Source organism: Protomyctophum bolini (assembly GCF_963924005.1).
Source record: "Protomyctophum bolini genome assembly, chromosome: 5".
Lineage (NCBI taxonomy): Eukaryota > Metazoa > Chordata > Actinopteri > Myctophiformes > Myctophidae > Protomyctophum > Protomyctophum bolini.
The window spans coordinates 30,560,351-30,587,307 of NC_137866.1; the positions used below are offsets into that span (position 1 = coordinate 30,560,351).

The following is a 26,957-nucleotide window of genomic DNA, read 5'->3' on the forward strand; positions in this document are numbered from 1 at the left end:
AAGTACAAAAGTATAACTCACACTCATATCGCAGAACAAAATCATTTGAAAATAGCCGATCGTCTGTTTTCAAATGCCTGAAATGTATATAGGACTGAAGTGGTTATTACTGTATGTTTTTTCACAATAATCAAAATAAAAAAGAAACTAACTAGTAACTAAGTAAGTAAGTTTTCAAATAAATGTAGTGGAGTAAAAGTACAATATTTGCCGGAAATTGTAAATTTTACACCACTGGAATACAATATGGATACAAAGCCCTTCTGCCAGAGTGTTAAAATGTGTCATATTGGGAGTCTATTCATTCAATAAGCAGCAGGTAAATGTAACTGCCAGGCACAATCTGTTTGGTTTGCAGTAAATGATCCATTTTACTGCACCTCTGTACTGTACCACCTTACCCTGGACTTCCATAAAGTATTGTAATTTAACAGTTGGCCTTAGTGCCACTATTACCTCCATTCTAATCAATCAAAAGTTCTTGGCTTGACACCACTCTACTCAGCCTGACTCCATAGATGTGGTGGGTGTGTCTGTTTAATTACCCTCAACGGCTTGTTCATTGTCAAACTCGCCCCTATGTGCATATTATAACACGCCAACTTTGATGTTGTACCCATACCTGACAAAGACCCGTTTGGGGTCCAAGTGTTGTCATCCTACGTTAAATATACTGTAGGCTAGGCTGAGCTGCTAAACTGCACTCACTTTTTTCCTGTAAGAATCTGAATCAATCCCATGAAAGAATCCAAAGATGATTTACAGTATATTCAAAGATAGACATTTACCCTCCATTCTTAGAGAAACCGACCTGATATACAACTGTACTTGGATCGCTTATATCTCTTCATGTCCCCCCCCCCCTCAAGTGGTTAAGAATCCTGAGGGTCCATTTTTACACTCAGGGTTAGAATATATGACAGTATTTTACATGTGATATAAAGCTAAGTGCAGTCCACTGCTGTTTCCCCCTGGGTTTTAATCCACTGTGGCATACAGAGGCAGCCTACAAGGATTATGTGAGCTGGACTTAGTTGCCCCACTCTCTCCTCGCTGTCCTACTTTTCATTGAAACATGGAGAGAAAGGGAGAGCTCTCTCTCTGTCTGTCTGTCTCTCTCTCTCTCTCTCTCTCTCTCTCTCTCTCTCTCTCTCTCTCTCTTCATATATATGTATATATTGCTGGAATGCGGGGACAGATGGAGTGAGCGGAATGGGGAGTGGGTCAGAAAATGAGAGAGCGAGATCAAGTTGTACAAGGTGTAGTGTGGTTGATGCTGATGTCAGGGTCTACACAAACTGTACCATAGTGTGTATACCCAATATGCACCATAGAACTCATCTCTGCGTAATGCAATGTGTACTTTCAAAAGATGAATAGCGCTTTCGTTTCAAGCAATGATATTAAGATAACTATATGAATCATAATATACACTGTATATTGTTATACTGTGTGTGCGTGCGTGTGTGTGTGCGACAGACAGAGGGTGAGGAGAATTATTGAATTATTCTTAAATACATCATCAATACAATAACAGCCACAGTTGCTAAAGTGTGCGACAGACAGTCCTGGCAGCATATTGTGCCTAGTCGGTTGTGCTTAAATCACATGAACGGAGGAGCTGCCTTGATGAGTGTCTAGTCACGAAAGGAGGGCAACATATAAGGCAACGCAACCCCCCACCCTCGCCAAGCCTGTCCCCGTTTCCCTGTCACTGCTCTCAGCATCGGTTGGAGCGCTGTCAGGTTGGTTGGATTTTGGGTAGTGTGCACGCACAGACAGAACAATGGTGCATTTAAACCTGTAAAATGCGAATGCAAGCACAATTTCCGGTTGGAGAACAATGGTAAAGCCCCGTTATGCCACTTACGTAGTTTACAGCAGGGCTAGATTGTGGTTTCTGAAAGAGGCTGGCTGTGAGCTTTATATCGGTTTAATATTACAGCATGACATGGCCAGAAGTGGCACCACAAACACACATTCCGTGCGACAGTCCAGTTCTCTCCGTTTCGCTTCAACCCTCTTGGACGAGTCCATGGGAATTGGTCGCGGGTCAGCGCTCATGGCCTCTTTATTCCCATTTAGTGGCGGCCCTGACACCTGGCTCTTCGCTCCCTCCCAGCTCCTCATTAATCGCTACTGATACTAACAGGACGCGAGCAGCCGTAAAAAGGGCCCATTTGGATGTAACGGTGGCCGCTGGCACTTCAGGCCACCAATTTTTGGAAAGCACTGCAGCTTGCATTATGATAACTTAGTTATAGCATAAATGGCAGCTTTAGAGTGTCGCAGTCCCGCCCCCTTTCATGACAACGAGTGGCCCGGAAGAGAATTTCCTGTAAATGGTTTCACGTTTCAGGAAGTATTTATTTAATGACCTGTATAAGCCTCGGGACAAAGCCAACTCGGATGGTGACAAATCATGACAATAAACAAATTTAGTTTGGGCCGATCAAATAATTAGAAAGAAGATAAACAACACTACATAAAGTGTTGTACTGTACCTTGACAATTTTTTTTTTTTTTTTCTTCTAATAGTAAGTTTGTTCGCCCTAAATTATTTGTTTATTGTCACGATTTGGCTTTGTCCGAGGTCTATAAATAAATACTTTCTGAAACGTCTATGAATTGGAAATGTTCTTCCGGGCCGCTCGTCGGGGGGAGGGGGACGGACGGACTGACTGCGACGTTGGTTTTTGTATCAAGGCCCATTATTTGTTGAACATTTAAGCCACGGACCACCATTTGATGAGATCTAGCCTCTCTCTCAGACACAAAACTTTGAATTTTTCGTCGTCGTTTGTTGGATATGATTTTGTCCACAATTCCATTCTGTATTGATGTTGGTATACGATAGCAGAGATAACAGGCAAAATAACAGCAACATAACAATTATACTACATTCTATAATTGTGTAGACTTCTTGTAAATTAAGTAACAATTAACAACAATTGAACTCTTGAGAGCGTAAAATGAAACCAAATGGACCCTTTACACTCTCAAGAGTTAAATATCTAGAAGGGTCCAAGGGTCTCTCTCCATAATTTAGTTGGGGACCACCTGGGACCCCCTCAAGGACCACTGGTGGTCCCCGGACCACTGGTTGAAAACCACTACTCTAGAGCCTACAGAGCCTCGAATTGCACCTTTTTAAACAAAATGTTGTTGTGGAACATACTGTGGTCCTCACATGCACATGCATGTAGCCTACATACAGTTTTTGTTTACCCTTTGGTTGCTCTTTCTTGCACTCTTTATTCTATCCCTTTGTTTTCTGTGCTTGCTGTGTTTTTGTTGTTTTGAATATTATTGTTATCTATGCCGCTGCATTGTCTGAAAAAAGCCCAACAAAACATGTGTTTTATTCTTATGTACCTGTACACAAGATGTAACAAGTACAACCTTGAACCTTCAGCTGTGTAAGATAAGACAAGACATTCCATGTAAGAATAGAGTCAGCAAATAAATGGTCACTCTCTTACTTGACTTCTTTCCTCATCATGTCCCATTCGCCATTCAGATTTTAATACTGTCTCTGCATGCTGACACAAAGCAAAGGGGATGGGCTACATTAGCTTCAAAGCCACAATAGTCAATAATCATTTTAAGAGATTTTGATTTGATTACTCCAAATCCTGTATTGAGCGATCGTATGATTGTCGACCGCAAACTTCCTTTCAAAGCTGACGATGGCTGTGATAATGCCAGATTACATTCCGTCAGTGTCATTACTGTATGTCTATTTATATTGTTATCATTGTCATGTCTGCATTTCTATTCTTTACTGCTCTTACAAACGGCTCGATGAAACGTAGAGACGTCGCTGGGCAGAGATGAAGAGCCAGATCCAACGATGGCTAGACTAGAGGATGCTGTGGTGTGGTGGTGTAGTAGGGGGTACCACACAACGAAGGCCACTTTTATTAATATCTTGCTCTCAGCAGCACTAGACCCATAGGAGGCTGTGAATAATTGAAAATGTGTCAGGACACAAGGTCCAACAGAGACCAGTTTCGCTCTACTTGGCTTCCCCCTCTCCTGGGAGGAATGGCATAGAGATTATGGGCTGGACTGTGCGTGCGAGCGTGCATGTGTGTGTGTGCATGCGTGCGTGCCGTGCATGCATGCGTGCGTGTGTGCGAGTGAGTGTGTGTGAATCTGTAATCGCACAGCGAACATACAATCCCATGTAAGTCATTATTTTGTCATACAATAACATATGTGACCACACTCTGGCATTGACACAATTTGAGTTTTATGACACTATACGACATTTCCTATTTCTGTTTAAACCTACATTATTAATGCACTGCAAATATTCAGCGATATATGTGTTACATAAATATATTGATGTTGCAAAAAATAGCCTCCAGCTTTCACCAGTGCTATATCAGATACTGATGAGTAGTCATGTATGAAGTGAAGCATTTACGATGTTTACAATGTTTATGTCCACCTACCAGGGACACAAATATGTCATTATCTATACGATTATAAACCTGCAGCTGATAAACTGAGAGGAACATAATTGCACAGTATATTATAATCGGATAAAACCACAAAACATTACAAGGTGAATATTTTTGTCATAAAACACATCTACTTTTTTTTTTATCAGTCCAGGTTATTATACCATCAAATTACAATAAAAACAAATTCAATAAATATATATAAGGAATGGTATGAAGGGATACTCCTGAAAATGGCATAGTCCTACCAAAAATGCCCTTTTAGCCATATGTCGGTGACAGTAGGCTACAGTCGTACCATTGCTGTGCGTGCTCAATTTGACCAAGCTGTATTTTTTTTCCTTGAAGAAAATTAGCAATGAAGATAAATAACTGTATAGGGACATATCTGATTATCAAACAAATCAATTATAACCCGAGCTGCTGATCAAGCTAACCAATTATCAAGAAATAACTTATCAACCGCTGACCAGCCAACCAAAGCAATGCATACAAGGTTGCTTTCATGCTCGTCTGCGTTGAATTAGTTACAGCTGGATCTCCTGCAGTTTCCACATGCTGGAATGAACTCATTATTGTTCTTTGTGCTCATTGTGCATGTCAGCTAGCTGGCCGCAGTGTTCAGCCAACTATCATATGGCTAAATGTGGTGGAGGCTAAAATTAAATAGTCCTCTTGTTATTCATGTGAAATGTTATTTGGAATAATACATTACACTTATTTTGTGGACAAACTATTATTGGCGTATATACGTCGTCATGTTGTGTATGCTGTGTTTAACTGGTGATATTGAAATTATTTTTTGGAATACCCCTTGAGATACAATATCTCGTTTTTGAGAGGGTCCACACGTATACAGTCCATGCAAGGTAATGCAACGGTTTCAAAACAACACAAAACAGGGTATTACACAAGCAGAGTACAGCAAGATGGATCATTTGTTCCGTGAATATCATTGTCACTAGTCACTACCGTAGGTCAGCATTAAGATACAGTTAATAAAATGGAGTGAGATGGTCATGGGCATGTACAAGAAGTCGTAATATATACAGTGCACTTATTAAGTGCAACATATTCAAAGATGAAATGGTTCGAATGTGGCTTGGTGATGCCAAGTCCACAAACACTACATCTTCATAGTGCTTTTTCTGCTTGGAATTTGTTCCCTATGATCATAAGCCAGATCATGTTCATCATATCCCTATACAATATGCTACGCTGTGATAAATTATTATACACTATGACTATTTTCTAGTATTAACTGGTGGAAGCATGGATGGCAGAAGGGAAAGGAGTAAGGTGACTTGCAACACAGGTGTTTTTATTTGGGCTGGAGAGAACTGGTGGACCGATTCAGGCAGAGTTGACTGAATTATGGGATGATTGAGAGCTGAGTGAATGGGTTGGACTTGTGAGTGACAGGCAGAGGGCAGAGAGCAGAAGGGCGAAAAACAACCACATACAAATGCCCCCATAGGATAGCAATTGACCTTATGCAGACAGCAGCCATCTTGCCTGCAGGGTGGTAGCCTATATAGGTGCAGTTTCCCCTTGACAGCCCATACATACATTCAAACAGAAAAGTCCTATCTGATTGTATTAAACAACGTCAAACTCACCAACATTGCAGCTGAATGAAAAGCTTGAAGGGACAATGTTTCAATATTGTTTGAATATTACAGTACCAGCCTGGCTGTCCTGCTTTAGGGTTCTCAACACTAAATAAATCTTTATTTATTTAACCAATCTGTATGGTACAGTATGTTAATTCAATATATAGCCTCCGTAGCTAGTGCATCTGCTGTCCATTATCAAGTAGGACACACAGGTCGTGGTTGACAATAAGTGACACCGCCAGAAGCTCCTACAGTAAGCCCAATATGTCCCCTGGGCAGTGGTGTAAAGTAACTAATTACTTTTACTTAAGTACTGTACTTCTACTCAACTACATCTCAGAGCCAAAATGTGTACTACAATTATTTGAAAACTTTAGTTACTAGTTACTTTGGCGATTTAAATTTAGATTAGAAAACATACATTAACCACTTCACTTGTAGATCGGCTATTTTCAATAGATTTTGTACACATTTTCAACATGAGTAGTTTTACTTTTAGTACTTTAAGTACATTTTGATGCCGACACTTTTGTACTTTTACTCAACTACATTTTCAATTCCGTACTTTTACTTGTAACAAAGTACTTTTAAATTGCAGTATTGGTACTTTTTCCACCACTGCCCCTGGCCAAGCAGGTATTATATGTCCTCTAGGATGAGATGTTTGGTCTGTCTCCCACATCAGAGTTCTGGATTTTTTGAGAGTGTTATAGTTATAGTGTGTATAGTGTCTCTCTGCCGGGACAGGACATAAAACGTACAGGTTGTAGCTTTAACAGGATTGTGGTAAAGCAACATCATAGAAGCAGCCAAACACACAAACCGATCTCTCCTTGACCCTTTGTTACTCCCGGAGCGGAAATTCAGTTTAACTTCACCCAGCTGAGTTCTGCTCAGATGGTTATGATTGATGAGCGCTTTGGGTTTGGTTGTCTTGTTCAGGGACACCGAAACTGGGAGGCCTTGATGGCCTACGAGAGACCTACGCCTCTTAGCTACAGCCCCCAAACTACTACTGTACTGTATCAGACTGTGTAACTAACAATATCACTATGTATCTCATTTAAAGTATTGTTTTTCTTTTCTTGTCCGCAGAGGTACTAATGGATTCTACTACAGCAACAGCAGAACTGGGCTGGACCCTGCATCCATCACAGGGGGTGAGTGAGTTCAGCCAATTAGTCTAGGACCTGGCTAAGATATGTCTGCACACAGAATATCTCAACTGTTCTTGGCTAATATGACCCCCGCGAACAACTTGGGAACTCTGAGAAATTCTCTATCTCTCTCTTCTAAACCGTTGGAGCTACAGATGTAAAGTGTTTGTTTCATACACATCCACCATAGACATGTTATGAGCTCCATTATATCAAGAAATTCCTTGCAGGTGATTTGTGAAGTGTTCAGAAGTGCTCGCTTTTAGTAAAGCAATTAATGTCCTGCTGTCACCTGCAAATAATTTCTTGACAAAGTAGCTCATAACATGTCTACGTTGGAATTTTATGAAACAAACACTTTGCAGATAGAAAGAGGATAATGTAAGCTTTTCGTACAGCTAAAATGTTCGTGCATGAGTTTGATGTAATTTAATACAATTAGGACTTTGTCTGTTTGGATGTATGAGCTGTCAATGGAAAATTGCGGCTAGTTTCCACCCTGCCATTAACTTATGGTAAGATGACCACCGTGTTCATATGATATGGTCTATTGAGTATTCAAACATGAGTATTCTGAACATTTTGAGCATCTCAGAACAAGGGGAGTGGTCATTTTCGGGTATTTTGTCCTGAATAGAACATTTCTCACAGTTCCTAAGTTGTTCGCGGGGGTCATATTAGCCAAGAACAGTTGATATATTCTCTCCTAAATGAAGTGCATACATGTCTTAGCCAGGTCCTCTAATAAATCAAGTCTACATGACATTTGCATCATTTTCTGTATCATATTGTCACAATATGGCTCACAGCATATTACATGATTCTCTCTATTTAGTCTATTATTCATTTAAATAATTTTACTCTAGTATTAAAATTGACACAGGGTGAATTTCAGTCAACTTTGTACTCTCAGGGGTAACAACTACATACAGTACTTACAGTATATACTTTGTACTCTCAGGGTTAACAACTACATACAGTACTTACAGTATATACTTTGTTGGCCGAGATCCCCCAGGGGTCTATACTTGGCCCACTCCTGTTTTCCATCTACACCAAATATTTGGGCTGACAATAAAAAGACCAGGCTTGACTAAATAGAGGGTATGCGCATGCATAAAGTGAGTGGCAAATGTACTGTACTGTTTAACGTCCTTTAATGCAATCAGATAGGACTTTTCTGTTTGGATGTATGGGCTGTCAAGGCCAGAAAGTAGTTTTTTGCCACTCAGTAGGCGTTCCCACTTCCCGTCATAACTTACGGGTATGGTGATGTTATGCGCAATCGTGCAATCCTATACTAATTATATTTATAGAATATTTGGTCAAGTGCTTACAATAATGCACACGTTACTGAGTTGTTAAAACACAAATTCTCCATTCATTTAAAATGAAGTAGCCTAGCCCAGTGGTTCCCAAAGTGGGGTCCGGGGACCCCCAGGGGTCCTTGAGGGAGTTACAGGGGGTCCCCAGCTAAATGATAGTTTGGAACCAAATGGACCAATCAGAGATTATACAAATGGAACCAAATGGACCCTAACTTGTCCATTTGGTTCCATTTGCACACTCTCAGAGTTAAATTAACATTTTTTTTTACAATATAAATTGGGGGTTCCAGAGATAGAAATGCCATTAAATGGGGGTCTGTAGACTAATGAAAAAGTTTGGGAACCACTGGCCTAGCCTAAATAGCGTTGCAGTCCCGCCCCCTTTCCAGACACGGAAAATAATTCCCCGTTCATTTTCCTCATAGACTTTTCAAAAATATATTTATTTAAAGACGTTTACGCCGCGGACAAAGCCAACCCGAGTTCATGACAATAAACACATTGTTTTGGGCCAATCAAATAATTAGAAAGAAGAAAGGCACGGTGGCACAGTTGGTAGTGCTGTCGCCTCACAGCTAGACGGTCCAGGGTTCGATTCCCGCTGGGGACGCTGTGGGCACTGGCGGCGTGTTCCCTCCTCCGTGTCATCAGTGCCCATACCCGGGGCGGGGGTTGGCGAAAGGGCCTTTCTGTGTGGAGTTTGCATGTTCTCCCCGTGTCCCCTAGGGTAGATACCCTCACAAAAACATGCCGTAATCCTGGTCTCTAAAACTACCTCCCCCTGGCCATCCGGGGCGCCTGATGGAGGGGAAAGGAACTGGTCGGAATACCAGTGTCCCTGTGTACCGGTGTCCCTTCCACGCGCTACGTCCGGCCAGGGAAATTCCCCTCTGTCAGGTGAAAAGAAGCAGCTTGGACTCCTCATGCATAGAAGGAGGCATGAGGTCAGTCCGCTGCCCCCCTAGGTTGGCAGAGGAAGTGTAGCGCCCAGGATTACATTTGATAATTGGCACTGGGTGAAAAGAAAACTGGGTTACAAAATCGTGGGATAATTTCTTTTAAAGAAAAAAGAAAGAAAGAAGAAAGGCAGGTTACAACACTTTTTGTTTTGGTTTTCTTCTTACAAATTATTTGATTGGCCCAAAACATGTTTTGTCACAACTGTCACAATTGCGCGTAAACGTCTTTAAATAAATACTTTTCGAAAAGTCTATGAGGAAAATGAACTGGGAATTATTTTCCGGGTCTGGAAAGGGGGCGGGACTGCGACGCCGCCGACGCTCTATAGTCAACTAAAATGGTCTTTTCCACATGTCATTCTTCCAGTGGGAGGAGGTGAGCGGCTATGACGAAAACATGAACACCATCCGCACATATCAGGTGTGCAACGTCTTCGACAGCAGCCAGAACAACTGGGTGCGCACCAAGTACATCCGGCGACGAGGCGCGCAGCGCATCCACGTCCAGATGAAGTTCTCCGTGCGCGACTGCAGCTCCATACCCAACGTCCCTGGCTCCTGTAAGGAGACCTTCAACCTCTACTACTACGAGGCCGACTCGGACACGGCCACAAAGGTGCGGTGCGTGTAAAGTGACTAGGTACATGTTTACTTAGGCCTCAGGGGGATTCTACAAATGTCTTCTAAATCCTGACAGTTTTATTAAAAACCTCATGTTCTTAAACATTTTCATTTCAAGGATATGTTGTTCCAGGGACCCCCCCAGAAGCAGAGACACTGGGCTCACTGCTAAAATCTAAAATATCGTCACTCACTATGTTAATTTGCAAACTTTAGTTACTTTGTATATTAATATTACAAAACATAGCCTACGTTATCCACTTCAGACCTATGGTATATATACAGTTTATCCATTTGAAAATTATCCACATATAGTCAGTACTTTCTTCTTTTGGTACTTTAAAAGTACATTTTGATACAAACTTTTGCACTTTTACTCAAGTCAATTTTGAATTCAGGACTTTCACTTGTGATGGAGTAGTACTGTAGTTCTACATTGCAGCATTTATACTTTTACTTAACACATTCTGGACAGTAACCCCGTTTGATGTTTTAAGTTTAGCTATAGCGACAAATAGCAGATCTACAAGCTTCAGTGCCGCGCTACGAGCTTGTAGATCTGCTATTTTGGAAAAATCGTGAAAATGTAGCGCACATCTTTGAATATATATTATTTTAAAGTGAACATTTTTAACTCATATGTTTGCTTCTGGGGGAGCGGGGGGGTCCCTGGAACAACATCTTTTCAAATGGGGGCCGGCAGCCAATTACATATAATTCTGGGGTCATTGACATGAAATAGTTCGAGAACCCTTGACAGAGAAACATGAGGTTTTTCAGAAAACTGAATGATTTAGAAGACATTTTGTAGAAATGTCCTCAGGTCTAAATGGGTTAAGCAAAAACAATCGAGCATTTTTTTCCTCCACCACTGCAAATTAAAGGTGTTCCCGGGCTGGATGGAGAACCCCTGGGTCAAGGTGGACACCATCGCGGCCGACGAGAGCTTCTCCCAGGTGGACCTGGGCGGCCGCATCATGAAGATCAACAGCGAGGTGCGGAGCTTCGGCCCCGTGTCGCGGAGCGGCTTCTACCTGGCCTTCCAGGACTACGGAGCGTGCATGTCGCTCATCGCCGTGCGCGTCTTCTACAGGAAGTGTCCTCGCGTGGTCCGCAATGGCGCCGTCTTCCCGGAGACACTGTCCGGCGCCGAGAGCACGTCGCTGGTGGCGGCCCGAGGCCTGTGCGTGCCCAACGGGGAAGAGGTGGACGTTCCCATCAAGCTGTACTGCAACGGGGACGGGGAGTGGATGGTGCCCATCGGCCGCTGCATGTGCAAAGCCGGGTTCGAGGCGGTGGAGAATGGCACGCTGTGCAGAGGTAAGACAAACAGCTGGGTTTCTGTGTTAAAACGCTACAGGCTATACTTCACATGCCAACAACAGAATGATGTAATGGACACACTCCAGATGATCACTGACAGTTAAAGGAGAAAACATTTGTTCTTTTTTTTTTCTTTTTTGGCTTTTCTGCCTTTATTGATAGTATCAAGTGAAGATAGACAGGAAAGAGGGAGAGAGAGAAGGGGAGAGACATGCAGCAAAGGTCGTCATGAACGGGAATCGAACACGTGACGCGCTGCCAGGCCAAAGCCTACAATTTAGGCATTTAGCAGACGCTCTTTATCCAGAGCGACTTACATTAAGAAAGAACAAAAGCATGGCAATACATACAAAGTAGTTATCATGAATCATACGTAAGCTAAGAACGTAACAGTGGAATATCTAAATTAAACTATGCATATAATATTGCTATGTTTACCTAAAAAGCTATAAGTCTACATAAACTGCCATCTAAGTCTACATAAAATGCTGTCTACGTTACATAAGTTGAGCCTTTGCATACACCTGTAGGAGGTCGAGGCTAGGGCAAGTACTACGGAAAGTGCTATGGGCCAAGATGGGGTGCAGGTCTTTTTTCCGACAGCATATTGATCCGAAACCTCAAGCCTAACCTAACCCTAACCGCAAGCACGGGAGCAGCGCATGTCGGACCATCGCTTTTTCGCATCGCAGCGAATGTCCCCCCGCTGCGGATCGGATCGTTGCCCCGTCGGCTAGAATGCTGTCGGAAAAAAGGACGCCTCCCCCAAGATGGAGTCTGAAGAGGTGTGTTTTCAGACTGTGGCGGAAGATTGGGAGTGAATCTGTAGTTCTGATTGCAATGGAAAGTGCATTCCATAGTTTTGGAGCCAGAAGGGAGAAGAGTTTGTGACGTGTGGAGCGTTGTCCCGGCGTTTTTAGCGAGGGTACTTGCAGCTTCCCTGCGTTGGCTGATCTGAGTGCTCGGGAGGGTTTGTAAGGTGTGATCAGACTTGCAAGATATGGCGGCCATATCTTTGATTACTTTGAATGCCAGCATCAGAGTTTTGTACTTTTGTGAGCCAATGGAGGGAGCGGAGAAGGGGAGTGACAGGGGAGTGAGGATTTTGGCTGGTTGAAGACAAAGTGAGCTGTGGCATTTTGTGTGCATACCGGTAGGCCAGTAAGGAGGGAGTTACAATAGTCAAGTTTTGACATGACTGATAAGGAGCTGGGCTGACTCCTGGGTGAGGAATGGTCTAATTCGTTGTATGTTATAGAGTGTAAATCTACAGGATTGAGTGACAGCTTTAATGTGTGCTTTGAACGAGAGCTGACTGTCCAGGACAACACTGCTGTTGGGACAGACGTTACCAAAGTGTTGTCGGAAATAGTTAGCTCCCGCATGGGGCAGGACTTAGCTGGGAAGAGGAGAAGCTCAGTCTTGTCTGGGTTCAGCTGGAGATAGTTAGAAGACATCCACTGTGAGATGTCAGCCAGGCATGCAGTGATGCGCTCTTCCACCTGAGTAGCAGAGGGGGGAGGATAAAGCCTATATGTGGCATGCGCCTGCATGGACCACTTGGCCAGCGGGCGCCCCTGTTCTTTTCTTTCATAAGCGTGGCTATAGAAATGATTCTTTCAAGTCATCCATGACTTGTGTTTATCACCCGAAATATTGAATTAAGTAATTGCTAAATCTGCTAAAGCCCTCCAATACACTACAAGAGCTCCGGACCAGGGGTCATCAATTTGCCCGTGGCACGACTAGACCATGTCCGCAGCAAATCTTTGATTTAAAAAATAAAAACACTATAACCAGTGTCAATAAGTTTCAAGAACATTATTATGTTACTCTACTATACATTATCATTGGACACCTCATTAATTAAATCAAATAAGATTATAAATCATCAGTAATCAGTCAAAAACAATCAGACGTGATTATTCACCAGTAAATACACAGTTGTAAACTGTCCCTAGGAATATTCATGCATTGCTCACACAGGAACTACAGCGTAAGTTACGACGAGCAGCTGCCTTATTCCAGGCCACCTCCTGGAGTAAGGAGAACTAATTAAACTGTGTAGAAAATAACGTGGCTGCAGACCGTTTCCCTGATGATCTAATTAATGACGTCCATCCCATCCCTCCCAGTAAACACTGTGCTAATGATATTATAGACTACCCCAGCGGTGGTGCCCCTCTCGACGGCAGCACTGTGTTACCTCATGCAGATCAGCTACTTGCAAAGGACAGCACACATGGGCGTGCTTTATTATGCGGCGGAGCCGCAGAGAAAATCTTAATTATTTTCTTGCCATCTACGCTTATAAACCTAGCTAGGCTATTGGGACCTATCTATGCCAGCTACGCTTATTTGCATAGACATATGTTTAATCCATATATGAACGTGCCGTCCGTTTGTTTAGCTTTTTAGCATTGTTCCGGGTAGAATAGCCCTCCTCCGACACCACCAGCGATGCGATTTCTAAATCCAGCTCCGTTGAGCCTCCATTATAACCTGATTCATCTCCAAAGGTTCGAATTTGAAGTGGTTGGACTGAAGTGGAAGTACTGTTTGTTTTGGAATAGTAATCAAAATGTACAATGAGTAACTAGTCGTTTTCAGTTTTCAAAGTACAATATTTGCCTCTGAGATGTAGTGGAGTAGAAGAAGTACTGGAAATTGGAAATACTGAAGTAAAGTACAAAAGAAATACCTCAAAATTGTACTTAAGTACAGTATACTTAAGTAAGTGTACTTACTAGTTCCTTTCCAGTCCACCACTGATGGTCGTGCATGGGTCACGGCTCTTTGCCAAAAATCATTGCAGAGTCTGCTTTGATTGTGATTGGGCCTGACAGTCCTCAGATGACGAATACCACGAGAACATGGCTTCGTATCCCTGCTGCCGCACGTTGCTATATATACACAGATCTATAGTTGGCTCATGCATTATAAACTCTGCTGTCATGGTTAGGATCTGTCATCAGAGCAAGTGATGTTCAACTTCAGCTATAGCTGTGCTGATCATCACTTCATGTAACACAGTGCCAACACCTCAAGCCTATATAAGCACAGTTCCTGTGATAATGGCACGTCCCGAACCTTGGGACCAAGCAGGTGCTTGGGTACCGGGTACCAAACCGAACTTGCTTGGGTACCGGGTACCAAACCGAACATGCTTGGGTACCGGGTACCAAACCGAACATGCTTGGGTACCGGGTACCAAAGCGAACATGCTTGGGTACCAGGTACCCATTAAATTAATTCAATTTCGGTTCTCCCTATTTAATTATTATTTTTCTTCCTTTTTGTCTCCACCAGGCCGAAGGCATGGGGAGAGAGTATGTTTTGCACTCACTCCGTCCGTCCGTCCGTCCGTCCGTGTGTCCGTCCGTGTGTCCGTCCGTCTGTCCGTCCGTCTGTCTGTGAACAGCTAATCTCCGGCACCGTTAACCCGGTCGATGCCAAATTTTGCATCACACACACACTCCTATCCTCCTGGTGGAGACCTGTGCCCAGAAGGGCACTTTTTCTAGTTTATCCTATATCCCTTTTCTTTCTTTTTTTAAGTTTTAATTTTTGGCTTTTTCTGCCTTTATTGATAGGTTGAAACTGACAGATATTCATATCTCTTTAAAGGTTTAAAAGAATAAAAGCTTTTTGTTAAACATTTGACCTTTTATTTAAGTTAATTTATACCATTTTGCAACCGAAATAGGGAACCATTAGGAATAGGAACCGTAATCGATAACCGTAATCGCTACCGGACTCATACAAATCCTAACGATACCCGTCCCTATAGACATACTCCTTGTCATCTCTTCTCTCTTTTCTACTGAAAAGTGGCTTTGCTAGGGAAATGACAATAATGATCTCACATTAACTCCAACGTTTACCAATCTGTTTTGACTTTACTTGACCCACCCTATAAGGGTGGAAGCGTGGGGAAGATGCGTTTAACCTGAAGAAACATTCCATTACAAAAATTACATCATGTTCAAGTCATCGTCTAATGGCACGGGAGAAGATAGAGGCACAATGTTGGCCACAGATTGCCAGAGGGGGTGTCAGGGCCGTCATAGACACGCATTACCAGCACAGCATGCAAAGCAACGCTGCTTTGCTCCCGTTCTCCGCCGTTGGACAGATGGGTTTTGTACAGTATGTTCTGTCTCTATGTTGTCATCATCACGCAGGCCTTTACTCCATCATTTGTGTCATCCAATAGGCTTACAGGACAGGGTGCTAGAGTAACCCATAAGAGGATGTAAGAAGAGGATTATGATGATAATCTGATTAAAAATCACATTGAAAACACTACAATATGAGGCAAAATAAAATACATTTGTAAAAAAGAAAGAGAGAAAAAAAAGCAGATGATCACTTCAAAATGTGAGGGGAAAAGACAGATTGACACATTCATATCTCAGTTAAGGCATATTAATGATAATAAAAAACACCTTTATTTTAGGAGATTACTCACTCAGGGTCCATTGATCTCATATACCAATGATTAGTAAACATGTAAGAAGTAACCTAAATGATGTATTATAATTATAATTATGATATAATTATAAATTATTATTTTGTAATTGGTCTGCATGTGTCAGGGCCATGGAGAAAAGCATGTATGCAGTAGTGGCAAAGCTAGACCTGTAAATATCACAACTGCCAAATAAAACCTTTTGCAGTCAGACGATATCATTAATACAGTATAAGTGCAATTAGTGAGCCTTTTTAATTTAATTTTGTACAATAATAGGTTGAACACACATCAAGGCAAAGTGAAACTTTGCCTTGATGTGTATTCGGCTGAGAAGTGGATTTGCTATTTATTCTAGCTACAGTGCAAAAGTCTGACACCATTTTCAAACCTATAACTAATGTCTAAATACAGACCAGCCGGTTCTGACCATCATACCGGTGGCTCAGGGTAGAGAGTAGCTGGTAGAGCGGTTCTACGAGGTTCCCAATTCGACCCTGCGGGCTCCCCCAGAGCTAGTGTCGAAGAATTGCTCCTGATGTGTTGGTTGGTGCCTTGCTATGGTATCCTCTGCCATCGGTGTGTAAATGTGTGTGCGAATGGGTTTACAATCTATGTAAAGCGTTTTGGATAAAAGCGCCATATAAATGCAACATTTACCATTTATGATAGCTGTGTACGAGTGTACCTATATATGGATATGTGTAGATATAAGTGCTTTGTTCTCACACCAGTGGAAGTTCTCATATACTGTAACTGTACCAGGCTATATAAAAGTTAGGCTCGGTGCAAGAAAACCTAATCAGCGTCAGAGGAAGTCATGTGAAAGAAAAGCAGGCATGCTATGTCAGGGCAGACTCCAATCCCAAGCCCTTAGCGACGGGTCAGTGCTTCAGTAAATACAAGAAGGGAAAAAAAACATCCTTTTTATTCACCACCGATCATAGTGAATCATCCACATCTCAGTGTCTCTCTCATGTTCTCTAATGTATGTCTCTCTCTCTCCCTCTATTTTGCTCTCTCTCTGTCTCTCTCTATCACGATAAAAGCGATTATACAATAGTTACCATCAAATAAAATATATTAAAATGTATATATTGCGGGACATTCCTCTCTCAAAATAACAGCCTTTTATTTCTCCAAGTGTGTTATCCTGTGGAAATACTGTACATGGGGTCCATCCAATACCACAATACCACAATCTGGTGATGTCACCAATTAGTCATTCTCAGCACCTGAGCTGTATTGTTTTGGAGCTCTTTAAGAGTAAGTTCTTTGTCTGTGAAAACCATAGCACTGACGAAGGTCTGAGGACCGAAACGTTTGCTTTTTAATTGCACCATGAGCACAGAGCACCATAAGAGCATGATAAAATAAAATAGTCTCAGTCTAAGGAGTTATTTTTCTATACGGTGAGCGAGTCTTTTCCAGTCAAAGTTTCCCTTATGTTTTTGAGACCACCGCTACCGTAGTCAAGTTTGGAAAAAAAGGACGAAGAAAGGCGCAACAGTTTTCTCAGTGCTTCAGTCCATCCAATACCAACATAAAAATCTAGGCTACATTTTGTTGATACACAGAAAAAATACAAAAGGCATTATATTCCTTAATCAAATATTTATTTGACCATTTCAGATACAGGGCCAGACAATGGCATCTTTTATGAGGAATAAAATGAATAGTGCACTGTCTTGTCTTGTCTGTCACATCACATGCGTTTCTGTGGCTAGTGGCTACCAACTTTTTTAATCGGGGGACATGTGCGTTCCTCTGCTGTGCGTGCACATGCAGACGACATTACATTCACAGAAAACCACCCAATGATAGAACCGCAGAATTTCCAACTGTTAAGTTTAATTGAAAATGTTCTTATCGTCAATTAATCGATTTTCGATAAATTGTTAATATCCCTATTCCAAATTGATGCAGTTGCACTGGCCAACGTATATGAGGCACGCTCCTAATGTTCACTTAATGTCACATGGAATGTCTTAAACACCAGACGTAAATAAAATAAACACACACACACACACACACACACACACACACACACACACACACACACACACACACAGTAGAAAGTGTAGATACAGTATAGTGCTTCCCAAATCAGCTAAAATACCAGTATGATATATTTATTTATTTTCACATTCTCTACATGATCTGTCACATCATTTAGTCACACATTAATAATAGACTTTGTTTCAGTGCTTTGGCTGCACAAGTCTTCCTTCATCCTGTCACCATCTACTGTAGGGCGGGGATTCAGATAAAAGCCTCATGCTGTGGTTGGGGGGCACACACTGGTGGATGACCAGTTATTATACCAGTATCGACGACCACATATCGTTGCTGTCGGAAGAAACCTCATAGCTCAATTTTTGAGGTTTTTTATTTTTGTATTGGCATAAATCAGTGCTATTGAACACCCTTTACGTCTGTGTGTTGTTTAGAAAATATTGGAAAATTGGAAAGTAGTAAGAAGTGCTTTGGACAAAACCTCTTAACTCCATTGGAACCTCAAAATGTAACTCCACCACCTCTCCCCCTCGCATGGAAGTAATTGACAATATATAAAGTCCAAACACCAACTTTGATGAGGCTGTATTGCTTCGTTTCAAAATATAAGGTTTTGTTTATTTCCTGAAAATTTTATATTTTTCATTTCCTGAAAAATGAACATTTTGGAGTTATGAGGGTTTCCTCCCTACAGCAGAGATATACTGGTTCAATGCTGTGGTTGGGGGGCACATACTGGTGGATTACCGGTTATTACTATCGACCACATATACTGGTTCAATTCCGGCAAGAAACCTGTGTTCCCCCCGTTCTCTGCCTTTAATGTTCTGTCTCTATACAACACAAAATAAATATATAAAACTACAGTATATAAAATCACACCCATGTGAAGTGAGGGGCGCTCTGACCATCATACATCATCTCATTCCGGCCAATCACAATTTGTGTCCTCACTTTTGTCACCAATGTTTGCGTTTACAGTACACTGGCCTAATGTGCACAAAAAAATGGTAGCAAAGCAATGTTTGTGTTTACACGAACCCTCAAAGCTGGACATACAGTAGGAGGGGCTAGCGCCCCTCAAAAGCTGTATCCCTCGTGGGATACAGTTAATGGAAGTGGAGTGTGGCTGTGGTATGGAGGCGAATAATAACGATAACATGGCTGGCATGGATAACATGGCTTAGTGGAAAGTGAATGAGCAGTCGTCATTAATCGCTTAAACCAGGGGTATTCAATTAGATTAGGCCGGGGGCCACAACTGTAGAATGATTGTGTGTGGGGGGCCGCACATTGTGCGCGCGAAGCGCGGAAATTTGTGGGTTCTCAAAATGCTTTTTGTGCTCAAACACGAAGATTTATGTATATTTCCGCACAGTAATGAGCAGGGTAATATGTCTATACAGGTATATGCCACCTTAGAATAGATGTAGGCCTAGACCTATTTGACAGTGCATAAACCGCATTGCTTTGACATTAACGACCATCAGCTGGACGGACACGCACACAGTACACACACAAACATTACATAGAGCAGTGATTCCAAAGTGGGGTTCGGGGTCCGGGGACCCCCAGGGTCCTTGAGGCAGTTCCAGGGGGTCCCCAGGGAAATGGTTTGGAATCAAATGGACCCTTATGGGTCTGTAACTCTGAGAGTGTACAAATGGAACCAAATGGACCCTAACAGGGTTTATTATTGTGAGAATGATGGCTTCCATTTTCGCAACTTTTCATGACTAGAAAGCCTGCAGTTTCTATTAGCTTGGATTCTCCATTGATGTCACTGTTGGGTGGGTTTCTGAACTGCCCACAGCCCTCCTATGTGACACAGACAGAGTAGAAAAAAACGTGTCATTTTATCATGATTATTAGTGAGGACCTATTATAATATGAAGATAGGTTGAAAAGTGGTCCTTTAATGATTACCGTCATTATGGTAATCTCACAATTAATATCACACACACCATACCTGTAACTTTTATTATCCCTATTATTATTCTAAAGAAAAAAAAGAAAAAAAAAAAGTTCTTTTTTTTTTTTTTTTTTTTTTCAAAATTCTTCCAGGGGCCACAAGGAGGCGCTCCGCGGGCCACATGTGGCCCGCGGGCCGCCAATTGAATATCCCTGGCTTAAACCCTATACTTGGTTGATGTGAGTTGAGTTCCTCAGGGCTCTGTACCGGTGCCTATTCTGTTTTCGCTCTACATTTGTAAGAAAATGGCCGATCTCACAGATTGTGGATTTGCTATTCTCTACACAAACGGATGCTGGGTGTTTAAAGTGTACCAACAATTACTGTACCACATAAATCAGGCGGAATAATTCTCCAGGATATCTGTGTTATGTGTTCTGACAGTGTTCGTGTTGTGCTTTCCGTACCTAGTGGAGCTACAGTATAAATGTAGCAACAAAGTCAGGCCCTGTTTATCATTTGACCTTTGATATGTGGAGTGTCACAGTTGGTTAAGAATATTTCATATACTGTATGGGCAAAGTGAACTACCAGTGAGTCGGTATGACACCCTGTGTCGACTCAATTTACATTTACTATGCCATAAATTATTAATTCAGGACATTTAGCAGACGCTCTTATCCAGGCTTAGAAGTGCAAGATCAGAATGAATGACATGAACCCTATAGTCTACCATTACAACGACTGTGTAAATGATCATAATCAGAGACATGAACCATATAGTCTACCATTACAACGACTGTGTAAATGATCATGATCAGAGACATGAACCCTATAGTCTACCATTACAACGACTGTGTAAATGATCATGATCAGAGACATGAACCCTATAGTCTACCATTACAACGACTGTGTAAATGATCATGATCAGAGACACGAACCCTATAGTCTACCATTACAACGACTGTGTAAATGATCATAATCAGAGACATGAACCCTATAGTCTACCATTACAACGACTGTGTAAATGATCATGATCAGAGACATGAACCCTATAGTCTACCATTACAACGACTGTGTAAATGATCATGATCAGAGACATGAACCCTATAGTCTACCATTACAACGACTGTGTAAATGATCATAATCAGAGACATGAACCCTATAGTCTACCATTACAACGACTGTGTAAATGATCATGATCAGAGACATGAACCCTATAGTCTACCATTACAACGACTGTGTAAATGATCATGATCAGAGACATGAACCCTATAGTCTACCATTACAACGACTGTGTAAATGATCATGATCAGAGACATGAACCCTATAGTCTACCATTACAACGACTGTGTAAATGATCATGATCAGAGACATGAACCCTATAGTCTACCATTACGACGACTGTGTAAATGATCATGCAAGTGGAGAGTACTACTAGGCAGGCAGGGGCGTGCACAGATAGACACCAAATGGTGCTAGAGCACCTGCCCTTTTGCCCCTCTGGACACCAATGTGCCCTTTTGAAGGTTAGCTTTATTTGTGTTTTGTACAGTGTACAGTATGTAGCCCATGGTGACATTGATCAATTCTGGATTAAAAAGCGTCTAATATATTATTTAGGTTCCCTTTTTTTCACTTGAGCACAGCCTGCCCCTCAAAATGTCAGTGCATGCCACTGCTACTAGTTAAGTGGATACTAGGTAAACATCAAACCTACAGTATAGTGTCTGAATAAACAACATGCAATGAAAATAACATTGTCAAGCGATTGACGTATGTGTGAAGAAGTAACCAACACATATAGCTGATGGATTGATTAACATTTGTATTGACACAAATGCATAAATTAAGATACGTATTTTGTCTAGGATAAAACACAAAGAAGCCTGAGAACTTCACATCTGCATAGTAAAACTATACAGCATCTATTAAAACCCATTTACACCTAAGGCTTCTGAAAAACCTATGTTTCTATGTCAGTGGTACTCAACCTTTTTCACTTCAAGGACACCACTGAGAAAACTATTTTATCATGCACATAAAGTGCTCTGTGCTCAAAGTGCAATTAAAAAGCAAACGTTTCGGTCCTAAGACCTTCGTCAGTGCTATATATCACTTCAAGGACAACCAGAATTTTCTGTATTCGGCTGCCGACCCCCATCTGAAAATATGTAGTTCCAGGGACCCAGAAGCAAAGATTTGAGTTAGAAAGAATATATATTCAAAGATTTGCGCCACATTTTCACGTTTTTCAATCTACAAGCTCGTAGCGCGGCACCGAGTGCCATGCTATGAGCTTGTAGATCTGCTATTTTTCAATAGTTATAAAGTATAACCTAATGCTTAAAACACCAAAAGGGGTTCCCGTCCTGAATGGGTTTAAAAGAAGGTGAAAAAAGTGAGAAAACTTACAACTTAAGTAATGAGAAGGTGAGGTCGAGGTGAGCTTTCAGGCTGAAATTGGGAGTTATTTCCTGTATCTGGGAAGAAAGTTAAGTGCTCTAACACATTTTCGCTTTTCTGTAGGCCCACAGGGATCAATTTCCATCATTCAATTATCAACGTGTCTTTGAGCAGGACATTTAATTGCTGTAGTACGTGTGCAGTTGTGAAAAGTCCAGACTGCTAGGTCTAATTAAGCTGGGTGTCTCCCAAGAGTGGATGATGGGACTATGTGGGCCGTTTCTCTCCCTGCAGCATACTGTTTGAGCACCGAGGTCACTGCATGCTATTTAGGTGTGCCACATAAACACAAATGTAATTGTTGTTGCATGTCAACTCCCAAGTCAGTCAGTCTGTGTCACTGCACTGTAACTGTTGTGACAGTGATGGATTGATGGATGTTTAGATCCAAATGTTCTTCATGCAGCCAATGCAATAGCTTGATACAAAAACAAAAGAAAATGTAATTGCCGTATTATATGGACTGTGCTGTTGAAATGCTTATTGACTATGATTGATTGATCAACTAAGCCATTTGAAACTGACAATATTTAGATTTTGGAAGTTCTAGACAGTTCATGTTCAACATACAATCCACATATACAGTACTTTAGATGTGTGGCCGTAACTATTGGGAAATGGACTGGAAGCTCCAGACAGTAGTGAAACATGAAATATGGATGAAATGAATGAATACAGTGTTGAGCTTGCAGAACAAAGACAATGGGGAGATAACATTTCAGACAGTGTCAGACTGTCAGACAAGTGTGTACTGTCCACAGTGCTGTTTGTTTCGTTCAGGCCGAAGGCTTGGCCGAGATTATGTTTTTCGTCCGTCAGTCCATATGTCCGTCCATGTGTCTGTCCGTCCTGTCTGTCTGTCTGAATAGCTAATCTCTGGCCCAATCGACGTGAAACTGTGCACACACACTCCCTGCATGCCAGAGCAGAACCTTTGCCCCAAAACATTTGACACCAGCCTGTAGCGCCACCAGGAGTCAGATTTTTGCAAAACATATATTTTTTTCTATCACGTCTAAAACATTACGCAAATCGGTACACATTCAGCACTTGCACTTGCCCTATAGTCTCGATGACCTTGCAGGCTGGTAAGTAAGTAAGGCTTGCCAAACCATGAGGCCATAGGGACAGGAGCCTATCTCCTGTTTCTGTAGCGTGAGGCAGCTTCATCCAACTCTTGATGCTGAGTGTCAAGCAGGGGCTGCAAAGGCTAACATGTTAGTTGGATGCGATGGCAAGATGGGAAGTATACTTTGAAGAGTTGATAAATGAGGAAAATGAGAGAGAACGAATCGTAGAAGAGGTGACCGTGGTGCAGGACCTGATGCTATACCTATACCTATACCTGGGTTTCAACCCTTTTCATATCAAGGGCCATTATTTATTCTGCATTTGAGCCACGGACCACCATTTGATGACATTTACCATCATCGTTAATGTGTAGACTTCTTGTAAGTTAAGCAATGCAGATGTTTTACAATAATCTCTTGTAAGTGCGTAAAGTGAGTGCGTAAAATGAACCCGGGAGGGTCCATTTGGTTTCATTTCACGCTCTCAAGAGTTAAAGATCTGTAAGGGTCCATTTGGTTACCAAGCCCTCCATCATTTAGCTGGGGACCACTTTGGAACCCCCTCAAGGCCCACTGGTGGTCCCCGGACCACTGGTTAAAAACCACTGCTGTAGAGGTATATGTGTCTAGGAGAGGTAGGAGTAGATTCTTAGCGAGTGAGAGGATGCCTGAGGAATGGAGGAGAAGTGTGCTAACCGCTCCCACGTGTGGCTGTGTGGTATTGTATGGAAGTTGTGTAAGACAGTGGTGAGGTGTGATATGGGCGTGACAGGAGTTCAAGGTCGAAGTGGGTCTGCAACAAGGACCAGCACTAACACCCATCTTGTTTGCCATGGTGATGGACAGGCTGACAGATGAGGTTAGACAGGAATCCACATGATGTTTGCAGATGATATTGTGATCTGTAGTGAGAGCAGTGACAGTGAAAATCTAGGGAGGTGGACAGACATATGCCTTGGAAAGGAGAGCAATGAAGGTTAACGCAGCAAGACAGAATACATGTGTGTGAATGAGAGGAACCCTAATGGAACAGTGAGATTACAGGCCGTAGAGGTAAAGAAGGTGGAGGACTTCAAATACTTAGGCTCAACCTTTCAGAGCAATGGAGAGTGTGGAAAAGAGGAGAAGATACGAGTGCAAGCAGGTTGGAACGCGTGGAGAAAATTGTCAGGTGTGATGTGTGAAAGTATCAGCAAGAATGAAAGGAAAGGTGTACAAGACATTGGTGAGACCAGCTGTTGTAGAGACAGTCGCACTGAAGAAAAGACAGGAAGCAGAGCTGGAGGTAGCAGAGACTAAAATGTTGAGGTTCTCTCTGCGAGTAACAGGGATGGATATAATCAGGAACGAGTACATCAGAGTCGTTATGCCAATTAAGTCCTCCCACTCCTTGCCACTGCTGTTGTTCTTGTACTCTCCTGGCTCACCTGCCAGTGAGTGTGAGGAGCCCCCGCCGGGAGGCCATATTAGCACCTCACCTCCTAATCCTCTCGACAGGTGCCGCCCCAGCCCGTATAAGAGTATGTGCAGTGACCGGTATCACCCTTCCAGCCTGGCTTCCCTCACCCGAATATATATGTGTCAATTGTGTTTGTGTTGACGTTTGGCCAAGTTGTACTCACTGCGAAGGATTCAAACCCCTACTACAAAAATCTTCTCTTATGGGGGTCCCCCATAAGAGAACCCCAGTGGGGTACCACGGGATAATTAGTGGCTCTGCGGTGGAGGCCACCCTGCACCACCAGATCGCCTTATTGATCAACTAACACACAACTGACAGAGCAATATTTAGAATATGGACGTTCTCTAGACAGTTCATTTCCGGCATACACACACATATATATATACTGTGGATGAAATGACTCAATAATCTGTGTGAATGTATGGCTTTAATCAATACTGTACGTATAGGAAAATAGACTGGAAGCTCCAGACAGCAGTGAAACATGAAATATGGATGAATGGATACTGTGTTGGGATGAAACCATTAATGCAGAACAAAGACAACACAGAGATGACATTTCAGAGTCAGACAGTGTCAGACAGTGTCAGACGAGAGACGGTGTTTCTGAATATTAAACTATGTACAATAGAATAGAATAAAACCAACCCTTGTCAACTGTTCGTTCCATTTTCTTAAATATATATATCACACAAATAGATCTTTCAGTACATTGTCCATATAAATAAATAGAAATCAGAGTTCAATAATTGGGTATACTGCATGTAGTAAGTTAGTAACTATAGGAGGTTATCAGAGCTCGGAAAATGAAGACATGTTAACATGTTTTGCCAAAGGCTAACATTAGGTTAATGAGACTGCTGTAATGCATGATTCTATTCCCCTAGAGTGCATTTAGCAAGCTTCGTTCAAAATGACTCTGATAATAATAGATTATTAATAGGTCATAATAGTTTAAAAATCACACCCATGTGAAGTGAGAGATCTATCTATCTATCTATCTATCTATCTATCTATCTATCTATCTATCTATCTATCTATCTATCTATCTATCTATCTATCTATCTATCTATCTATCTATCTATCTATCTATCTATCTATCCATCTATCTATCTACCTACTGTACCTCCCCCCCCCCCCCCCTCCTTTGAACCCATGCATTTCAGGCCCCTCCCTCTCAGTAAAACAGTGCCATGGGTGAGTGAGCATGCAGTGAGCAGGACAATCCCAGACTTCCCCGTCTAATCCTCCTATTCCCAGCGCCAACAACAGAGCTGACAGGGTCTAGAGAGGAATCACCATGCGAGTCACATCCATAAGCTGACCTTTATGAGATGCAGCCTTGTATGACTAAACATAATGCTGTCTTGTATGAGCACAGAGGAACACATTGGCCAGCGAAGAGAGCAAAGCTGCACGTTTCCTATATTTAAACCCATTTAGACCTTTACAAATGTCCTCTAAATCCTGACAGTTTTCTGAAAAACCTTGTTTCTTTGTCAGTGGTGCTTAACCTTTTTCATGTCGAGGACCCCCGGAATTATCTGTATTTGGCCGCGGACCCCCATCTGAAAAGATGTTTTTCCAGGGACCCCCCTCCCCCCAGAAGCAAAGTTAAAAACGTCTGCTCTGAAATAATATGTATTCAAAGATTTGCGCCACATCTGTGATTTTTCAATAGCTAAAGAATAACAACATAATGCTTAAAACACCAGAAGGGGTTCCCATCCTGAATGGGTTCAATCCGGGATGTATCAGTATTCAGTAGTAGTGCTACAGCATGCTCAGAACCAATTGGGCCAAGTGCATGTTACAGTGGCCAGATCAAGCGCTGCTTGTTTCCTTTTTGCGCGGGACCACCCGGAGTCAAAAATCTATCACGCCGTGGCGCCGATGGTCTAGTTGTGTTAGGTCATACCACGCTCCAGAGTATACAGTGCAATGTTCTTGTTTTATTTCATTTTATTTAAGGTACATGATGTACAGTCATATAATACCTTACCTTTCACAGACGAGACCATGAGAGACAGAGCATAATATGTACAGTACAGTACGTGCATGTGTGTGCCTGGCCTGCCTTTGTTTTT

General features: G+C 42.1%; 1 protein-coding gene across 2 annotated transcripts in view; it reads left to right on the forward strand.

The window, feature by feature from the left end:
• The window catches only part of ephb2a (eph receptor B2a), a gene marked incomplete at its 5' end in the record, with an annotated part of 58,742 nt that overhangs the window by 9,722 nt on the left and 22,063 nt on the right, over positions 1-26,957 (forward strand). The window contains 3 exons of one of the 2 annotated variants that reach the window (XM_080764253.1): positions 7,181-7,245; positions 9,897-10,145; positions 11,035-11,470. In XM_080764253.1, coding sequence (XP_080620379.1) covers positions 7,181-7,245; positions 9,897-10,145; positions 11,035-11,470 — 750 coding nt within the window. Of the gene's footprint in view, positions 1-7,180; positions 7,261-9,896; positions 10,146-11,034; positions 11,471-26,957 lie in introns of both variants that reach the window. The other variant, XM_080764254.1, reaches the window with a different exon arrangement.